Source organism: Otolemur garnettii, unplaced genomic scaffold (assembly GCF_000181295.1).
Source record: "Otolemur garnettii isolate 467f Iridium unplaced genomic scaffold, OtoGar3 scaffold00166, whole genome shotgun sequence".
Classification (NCBI taxonomy): Eukaryota; Metazoa; Chordata; class Mammalia; order Primates; family Galagidae; genus Otolemur; species Otolemur garnettii.
In genome coordinates this window covers 2903470-2913517 of record NW_003852561.1, presented here as the reverse complement: position 1 = coordinate 2913517, position 10048 = coordinate 2903470, and the positions used below count along the sequence as shown (strand labels likewise).

General features: G+C 40.8%; 1 protein-coding gene across 3 annotated transcripts in view; it reads right to left on the bottom strand.

The window, feature by feature from the left end:
* The window catches only part of YEATS2 (YEATS domain containing 2), a 123050-nt gene that overhangs the window by 9998 nt on the left and 103004 nt on the right, over window positions 1-10048 (bottom strand). For all 3 annotated transcript variants that reach the window (XM_023519253.1, XM_012811583.2, XM_023519254.1), the window contains 4 exons: window positions 8552-8680; window positions 7746-7844; window positions 2856-2958; window positions 1312-1385 (listed from right to left, as the gene is read on the bottom strand). In XM_023519253.1, coding sequence (XP_023375021.1) covers window positions 1312-1385; window positions 2856-2958; window positions 7746-7844; window positions 8552-8680 — 405 coding nt within the window. The remainder of the gene's footprint in view (window positions 1-1311; window positions 1386-2855; window positions 2959-7745; window positions 7845-8551; window positions 8681-10048) is intronic.

Genomic DNA, 10048 nt, shown 5'->3' with positions numbered 1-10048 from the left:
TCATAGCTCACAGCAACCTCCAACTCCTGGGTTCAAGCAATTCTCCTGCCTCCACCTCCCAAGTAGCTGGGACTACAGGCACCTGTCACAACACCTGGCTACTTTTTGGTTGCAGCCATCATTGTTTGGCAGGCTTGGGCTGGATTCGAACCCTCCAGCTCAGGTGTATGTGGCTGGCACCTTAGCCGCTTGAGCCACAAGCACCAAGACTGAATCTAAATTTTTAAAAAGAGAATTTTTTGAATCCTTTTCTGTTGAGCAGGGAAGTGTGAAAGTTTACTTAGACCTACCTCAAAATGATCCCCTAAACTCCAAAAAAAGAGATCATTTCTTTGCTATTATAGTTAGAAAAATAAGCAAAGGGAGTCCATACCTGGTCTATCATTTCATATTCCTATGAATGCAAGTGATAAAATAATCTGCCTCATGCCCTCCCGCTAAATGTTCACAGTGATCGTGCCCAAGAGCAGCCACCTAAGTATCCACAGGTTATCTGGCCCTCAGTTAGGGTGACTGTCCAAACAACTGGGACTAAGAAGCAAATTATTCGATCAATCTTGCTAACAGTGGGCAGTAACACAGCAGATTTGACTTTACAGTGTCTGGAAAATCCTGCCTTTCTAATGTAAGTGATACTGAGTTTCAGAGGAAAGATCAATGGTCTTAAGAGTCAAAGAGTTGGGTCTACATCCTGCCTCACTACCACAGCTATGTGATCTTGAGTGAGTCACTTAACCTTGCTTACCCTCAGTTTCCTCATCTGGAAAATGGAAATCACAACCCCCTCCACACAAGAGGCTGTGACTAAATAAGACAGTAAGTATACAGCTTGCACAAGGTCTGGCTCATTGCAAGCAAGCACTAATTTCTTGCCTTACTACTAAACATTAAGAATTAATGCAGAGTTGTTTTCTTTCTTCTTTGTTTTTTTTTTTTTCAAGAGACAGGGTTTCAATCTGTCACTTAGACTGAACTCCTGGACTCAAGCCATCTTCCTGGTAGCTGAGACTATAGGCACACACCACTGTACCTGGCTACCAGAGTTTTAATTATATACATAATTTATGATTTACAGATCAAAATAAATGTAATAAATTCCTTTAACAGATTGAACCTGGTGAAAACAGTAAAATACTAACTGGATATGAATTCTAATCCCCCTGAAAATGAGATATATCTCTAGCTAAAAGCTTGTAAGATAATAATTGTCACATCTGTATTAATTTCAAATCCCAAGTGCTCTGACTCCAGACCCCAAATAGTTCATAGCTTTAAGAAAATGTACGCATATATTCAGTATAATTGTCTTACTTTTTTCCGTGATTAAAGGAATCTTCTTTACTACTGCTGTTAAAAGTTGCTGGATAGTCTCTAAGTGATCTATCCTGAGAAGGGTAAGAAAAAATTAAGGCAATAAATTAAACACATGCAGCAGTTTCTAGCCACAGACCTATATATACACTTTATATATATACTTCCCCTTTCTGAGGCAATTATAATTTAAAACTATTATATTGGCAATGTCTTTCCTTCCACAGATAGCCTTCTTTATAAAGGAACAGTGTCCCATGGTTAAAAAGAAAACATCAAGACTAAATAAATAGATAAAACCCCAAGAATGGCAAATTATGCAAAACCACAGATACTTTATCTATTGTTTTTATTTTTACGTTTTTGAGACAGAGTCGATAGAGTGCCTTGGCATCATAGCTCAGAGCAACCTCCAACTCTTGGGCATGAATGATCCTCTTGCCTCAGCCTCCCAAGCAGCTGGGACTACAGGCGCTCACCACTATGCCAGGCTATTTTTTTGTTGCAGTTGTCATTGTTTAACAGGCCCAGGCTGGGTTCGAACCACCAGCCTCACCGTATGTGGCAGACGCCCTAACCACGAAGCTATGGGCACCAAGACTATCTATTATTTTTACAATAAACAGCAATATAATCTTTTTGGCAACATGATTGCTATTAGAAGAGAGAAAGTTCTATCACATAAATGCCCACTTTGAGGCTATTCCATTTCAGGTCTCTACCGTGTTTTAATGGCTAACATTTTTTTTTTTTTTTTTTTGAGACAGAGCCTTAAGCTATGGCCCTGGGTTGACTGTCGTAGTGTCACAGCTCACAGCAACCTCCAACTCCTGGGCTAAAGCGATTCTCTTGCCTCAGCCTCCTGAGAAGCTGGAACTACAGGCACCCACCACAACACCTGGCTACTTTTTTTTTTGGTTGTAGTTGTCATTATTTGGCAGGCCCGGGCTGGATTTGAACCTGCCAGCTCTGGTGTATGTGGCAGGCACCTTAGTAGCTTGAGCTACAGGGGCCACCCTGAATGGCTACATTTTTACTATTCTCAGCAGTGAGAGATAATTCAAAGGCAACCGCCCAATTTGGAAATTAGAAAACCTCAGAAAGCCTTTTAGAGGAGGCCATGATTGTAGCTGGCTCATGGAAAGACAGCTGTGTAATATCAAGCAGGTGTGTGAACATCACCCAAAATGTATACACTTGAGCAGTAAGATCACAAGCCCTTTCACCCCAAGGATTCTACAGAGAAAAGATATGTTGGCAAACCCAGCTGGAGGGAGGCCTGTAATCCCATCTGGGGCTTCTAAGACCTCAAATCAAGTGCCATGCCTAAGTCCCATCACATCATAGTATAAAATGACAACCCCTCCACTGTGCATCAAGTGGTAATAACTGTCTCCACTACACATGCACAGATGGTTTCCTCCATCAAGGACTTCACTCCACACCCACAACTTGACACACATTCAGCTGTGGCAGGTGATTGAAAAAAAGCATCACACACGCATCCAAAGCAGAACTCCTTTAGAAAAGACTGGAATAATTACTTAATGACATAGTTTCCCAGCTCAGAACTTTCTTCTGTTTTCACTGCTGTCTGACCCTCCTGAGAGAGGCAGCTTGGCCCAGGTGTTTCTGGTTCAGTCTTCACTACAAGGGAAGGGCAACAAAGGGAAAGCTGTCAGGACTCAGTGCGGAAAGGACACGTGCAGGCAGAAACAAAGCTCCTCCACTGAAGCTCAATGAGGACACTGCCCTCCAGCTGCTGTAGGGTCACAGGCAGGAGATGGCTCCTGTCATCACAGGGTTAGCAGACAAGTGAAGAACTGTTAGCCTGGGCCTCAGGGGGAGCAACTCCAGGCTCATGACAAGAGGGGGCTATAAAATGGCTTTTTAGACATTTCTTAAAGGGCCAGTCACACTGCTATGTGAGATCCCTCACCCGCACCAACACATGATTGAACAACGCCACATTAAAATACAATGCTGGCTTGTTCTAATACCATGATCTTTTCAGTATCATCTCTCTGGCTAGTCTATCAACTATCAGCCTCATCTTAGTGTTCTGAGACACAAGGCTCAAAACAAAAATCAGATCCACTGTGCTTGGAAAATCTCTAAGCTAATCTCACCAGGCTTTAAACATGACTAAAAGCATTGATGGGAGATACTATGTCTCAGGTGCACATGCTGTCCTGTCCTTCAATAGTCTTGTTCACTCAAAAACCTGTGATCTGTGACTTGATGCTTCAGCAGGAGCTTCCCCACCTCTGCTCTCCTCCCTGACAATGCAACTTGTGCATTAGCACCCAATAATCTTCCTGAAATACCTATCTGGTATCATTTCCCTGCTCACATTCTTTGGTGGCTCTCCAAATAACAGGAGTCTACAAATGAGATATACTAGTACTAGATACATCTCTTCCTCTCTCTTCTCATTACTGATGTATAGTCTGCATTTAGTTAAGTACACAACTTTACCTATGCACCCATACTCACCACAAGGCGGCCTGCCTGCCTCAGCAGACTCCCTATGCTTTTGGCAGTTCCTCCGTGACAAAGGTCTGCACCTTTCCCCCGTTTTGAATTTCACATGACTGGAGTCATACTGCACACACTCTTTCACATCAGCATCATTTTAGCTATAATGAGTAACAACGTGATAAACATTCTCATGTGTCTTTAGGTAGATTATGCACACATGTCCTAGAAGTGGACTTGCTGGAACTTTGGGCAGATGTTTTTTAACTTTATTAGAAACTGCCAAACTGGTTTCAAAGTGATGGTCCCAATTTACAGTCCCACCAAGCAGTGTATGCAATTTTCAAGTGCTTCACATTGTTCTCTCATCACTGTCAGTTTTTTAAATCTGTTGATTCTGCTGGATCACTATGGTTTTAATTCACATTTCTGGTGATGAATGAGCTTGAATAATTTTTCACGGCCTTATGAGCTTTTGGAATTTCCTCTTTTGTAAAGTGCTCATTCACATTTTTTGCCCATTAACAAAAAATCAGTCTTTTGAATATTGATTTCTGGAAGGTCTGTGTCTATTTTGGATGTAACGCCTTTGTATTATGTATGGAGAGAGCGCAAATATTTTTGAGTCTGTGGCTTAACTTTTTGTTTTTGATCTTTGATGTAGTGAGGTTCCCAATGTTAATTTTTAAGTCTAATTTATCAGTTTCTTTCTCTTAAGGTTTTCCTGTATGTCCTGTTTAAAATATCTTTGCTCAAGGTCATGCAGATATTCTCATATTATCTTCTATAAGCTTTTTTTTTAACCTTTCACATTTAGGTCTATGATCCAACTCAAGCCAGGTTTTGTTTACAGGGTGAGGTAGGGATATATCCAATTAAGCCAAAACTATTTATTGAAAAGACCATCCTTTCCTTAGTGAATTTGTCAATAATTAGGTCACCATATATGTGTGGGTCTATTTCTGGGTTCTCTTTTCTGTTCCATCAGTCTGTCTGTTCTTGAGCCTCTACCACACATACTCTTAATTACCACAGCTTTATAATATGTATCTGCCTAAGTCCTCCAGCTTCTTTGTTCTTCAGTACTATCTTAGATATTTTGGCCTTTGGATTTCCATACATTTTTTAGACTTAGTGCATCAATTTCTATAAACAATAACAAAAACAACATTCTATAGATTATGATTAAGACTGTATTGAATCTATATGTATTTTTGGTGGAAACTGATGTATTCATCAAGTCTTTCAAAAATTTAATATGGAATATCCTTCCACTCATTCATGTCTTTAATTTCTCTTAGAAATGTTTTATAGATTGTTAGGTATATAAGACTATATATATTTTCTTAGGTTTGCTAACTAAGTATTGGTATTCTTTGATGTTTCTGTGCGTTTTTTTGAAATAGATTCTCACTCTGTCCTCACTACCAGGCCCCACCCAATTTTGGTGCTATTATAAATGTTCATTTAAATTTCATTTTCTGGCCGGAAACACATGGCCGTGGCTCACGCCTGTAATCCCAGCACTCCAAAGGCCAAGGCAGGTGGATTGCCGGAGCTCAGGAATTTGAGACCAGCTTGAGCAAGAATGAGAATCCATCTACTAAAAATAGGAAAAAAACAGCTGGGCATTGTGGTGGGTACCTGTAGTTTCAGCAACAAGGGAGGCTGAGGCAGGAGAATCACTTGAGCCCAGGAGTTTGAGGTTGCTGTGAGCCATGATGATGCCACGGCACTCTACCAAAGACGACAGATTAAGACTGTCTCAAAAAAAGAAAAATCCATTTTCTAATTATTATGGCTAGTATATAGAAATTCAAATGATTTTTAAATATATACTGACTCTTTAAAGCAATTTTGGAACTCTTTTTTTGGAATAGCTATCAGAGCTGTCATCAATGAGGTCTGACAATTAAGTTTGAGAACTCATCCTAGAAAAAGTAATTTGAAAGTGGACTAGGTGCTGGCTTTGGTGCATTTACCAAGGGAAGTACTTTGAAGATGGCTGTAGTTATATTCAGCAATAAGGTATGTAGGACTTTTTCTAGAATGAGTCTGTGAACTTATTTGTTCAACTTTATATGTGCTTCCATTTACATCAAGTCCAAAAATAGAAATAACTAATCTATAGTAATAGAAATCAGAATAGCAATTCCAATTGAGAACTAATTGGAAGGGTCCAAGGGTGAAAATTTCTACTGATAAACCCGTAAAGGGGGTGTTGGTTATACGGGTTTAAACATCAGCCAGTTCATCAAATGGTAGGTGTAACTGCGTTTCACTGAATATTTTACTTTAATTAAAATTAAAACAGATATGCTCTGGCCCAGTCCAAAATTAACTGAATCTGTGGGAGGCAGGCCTATGCCACGTTCCTCCTATTGAGAAGGACACCAATTCCTTCATGAGCTATCTTTTGATCAGGGTTTGGTGAACTTTTTCTTTTTTTTTTTCTTTGAGACAGAGAGTCTCACTTGTCATACTTTGTAGAGTCCTGTGGATTCACAGCTCACAGCAACCTCAAACTCTTGGGCTCAAGTAATTCTCTTGCCTCAGCCTCCCAAGTAGCTGGGACCACAACACACAGCTATTATTAGAGATGAGGTCTCCCTCCCGCTCAGGCTGGTCTCCAACTCCTGAGTTCAGGCAATCCACCTGCCTTGGCCTCCCAGAGTGCTAGGATTACAGGCATAAGCCACTGCGCCCGGCCCTTGGTGAACTTTTTTTACAGAAAGTGAAATAGTAAATACATCTCTGCAGGAAGTAAGCATAGAAGACAACATGTAAATGAACAGCCATGGCTAAGGGACAATAAAGCTTTACTCACAAAAACAGGCAGTGGACGATAAGCTGCCAAACCCTGCTTTAGATGGTCATTTAGTAAGTTACAAATCTACCTCTCTATAAGATTATCAAGGAGATCCTGACATGATTAAAAAGCAGACTGCCATGGTACTAAACTAATGTATTTCAAATTCCAACTTCACTACTTTGTAGACTTAGAAAGTATGTACTTAACATCTCTAAGCTCGTTTTCTCATCTGCATAATAGCTAAGCTGAAGTAATGGAAGCAGCTAACAGGGTACCTGATACAGTACAGGCGCTCATTCTTACACAGTAGCTATCTATCATCATTGTTGCACATGTTGCAGATTCCAAATGTGTCACTCTAATTCACTTCCTTCATCTATTCTTTTTTGAGACACAGTCTCACTCTACTGCCTGGCTAGACTGCTGTGGTATCATAGCTCATAGCAATCTCAAACTCCTGGGCTCAAGCAATCCTCCTGCCTTGGCCTCCTGAATAGCTTGTGAACACAGTTGCCCACCACAACATCCAGCTATGTTTTCTATTTTTAGTAGAGACAGTCTCACTCTCTTGCTCAGGCTGGTTTTGAACTCCTGACCTCAAACAATCCTCCTTGCCTATTGATTTATTCTTGTCAGGAATATCCCCCACTGCCAGCTAGCCAAAGTCTGGCCCTTCCCTAAAACTGTAATCCTTAAATGAGCCCCTCTAATTGTCCTACTTCCCCAAACCAGCCCTTTGGGTCCTTGTCTCTACTGTTCCCTTCATCTGGCAAACCCCTTGAACTCTCACAGCTGAAAATGTGTCACTCTTTTAAAAGCCAAATTATAATTCATGACTCATACAAAATCCTGTTCCCCTCCACACCCCTTGCCAACTCTGATCAGACATCCAATATTTCAGCAATCATTTTACCATTCATTGCTTACTGCCTGTGACAATTCTCTTCACCCTGATTATAAATACTTGAAGGGCAGGAATGATGCTTTGTTAAGTCTCTGTATTTCCCTCAATGTCTACTAGTAAGTACTCAGTACACTATTTGCCAAGTGACTGACTCACAGATGCTGAAAATTGAAAAGACTTAGATTACAGTAATGTCCTACATAAAACTTCCAGACAAAAATACAGTGAGATCCTACATACCTTTTGCAACAGTTGCTGAAGCAGAACTGGGGACAACTGGAGTTGGAGCAGCTACAGGCACAATGGTAGGTGGTTTACTGGTAGAAAACGACTGAACCACTACAGGGCAAAGAGGCATACATCAAATATAGAAATTATTTTTAATGGGGATGCTCCCAGGTGTCAGCCCCTTATCAGACAAAGAGAACAAAGATGATGTCAGGATAATGGGGATTGTAAGGTCCTTTATTTAATACAGTGATCTGACAATCTGGGTTGTTTTTAGTTATCAGGGTAACAGAGATACATCCTCAACTGTGGAAATGGGTGCCTGTCACTAAACTAAGGAAATAAAAATCCAATTAACTTAAATTTTCATAAATGTTTAAAATATTGCTCCTCGGGTGGCCCCTGTGGTAGGGTGCTGACCCCATATGTTGGAGGTGGCAGGTTCAAACCCAGCCCCAATCAAAAAAAAAAAAAATGTTGCTCCTCAACTCGATAGTCGATATAGGGGACCTATTTCAGAGCCAGTGGGTCACTTAGGTGTTTTTTTTTTTTTTCAGTTTTTGGCCGGGACTGGGTTTGAGCCCACCACCCCTGGCATATGGGGCTGGCGCTCTACTCCTTTGAGCCATAAGCACCGCCCTGGGTCACTTAGGTTTTACTCTTAGTCCTAGCCTTGGTGCTCGAGAGTCCAACATGCCAGTGAGTACCATGACTTCAGAAGGGCAGGCTATATGCTATATTTGAGATATCACCTGACAGAACATTCATGGACTCATATGATAGCCACATTTGACAGGCCCGTGGGCAAAGTGACTTACCTTTATTCACAGGCATCAATATAGTCTGCACACCTCCAGATGTGTTCACACTGAGTGGTTTCAACTGGCTGGGAATTGTCAGGACAGCTTGCTGGGGATTGGACTGACTAGAGTGAATCTTCAGCAATCCTAAAATAAATGAGACAGTAAGTCCAAGCTAAAGATCACATGTTTCCTTGAACTTCCTACACCTCTTTGCTACTCCGATTTTCTCAGAGGAGAAAGGTTCTAGGACATTTATTCTTTTAGTAAAGAGCTGGAAGCATGAGGTAATGGATGCTACAGATTTCACAACAAAATTTCTGTAGGATGACAATGATTTATTTGTAAAGTGGCCTTGCCCCACATCCAAAAAGCAATACAGAATTTTTTGCAACAGCTGGACTAATAAGAAGGAGGAAAAGTTACCCAAAGTCCTACTTCAGACAGTCAATACTAACATTTTGAGGTAGTTCTTTTCTGTTTGTTTTCCATGTTTAATTTATTTTTCCTATACATACCTATAATGTGCACAAATGAATATAGTAGTAACATTTTATATTTTAATGTGGAAAGTTGGCATTTTCCAACCTAAAAATCTAGCATGGCTCCAACTGTCTAATGACTATTTCCAGAATTAGCTTCTAAGTATTCAAGGTCCATTTTAATATGGTCCCAATTTATCCAAACCTCCTTCACATCATCTCTACATAGCGAATATACTTCTGTATGTCCTACACAACATAACTTGTAACTTCCTATTTCTGTGCAGCCCTTATTTTTCAAACATCAGATATTTCTATCTTTTTAGAAAGGATCACTATCCCTCATATTACCTTAATTTTCATACTCCCATTTCCATTACAAAACTATTGTAGGCATTCCTCAGAGGGCCAGTAAAAAATCAGAAATGGCCTTAAATGTGAAAGCGCACACAAGACACAAACAATTCAAACATATGACATAAAATAACAACTACTTAAAAACAGCAGAAGGGTTAGGCCATGGTGCTCACGCCTATATTCCTAGCACTCTGGAAGGCTGCGGGTAGACTGCCTGAGTTCACAGGTTCAAGACCAGCCAGAGAAAGAGCAAGACTCCATCTCTAATAAACAGCCAGGCATTGTGGTGGGTGCCTATAGTCCCAGCTACTCACAAGGCTGATGCAAGAGAATTACTTGAGCCCAAGAGTTTGATGCTGCAAGGTATGATGCCACAGCATTTTACCCAGGGTGACAGCATGAGACTCCATCTTAAAAAAAAAAAAAAAGCTCCGCATCTGTAGCACAGTGATTATAGCACCACATGGACTAAGGGTGGCAGGTTCAAACTCAGCCCAGGCTAGCTAAACAACTGCAACAAAAAAATAGTCGGGCGTTGCAGCAGGCGCCTGTAGTCCCAGCTGCTCGGTAGGCTAAGGCAAGAGAATCACATAAGCCCAAGAGTTTGAGGTTGCTGTGAGCTGTGATGCCATAGCACTCTACCGAGGATGACACAGTGAGACTATCTCAAAAAAAA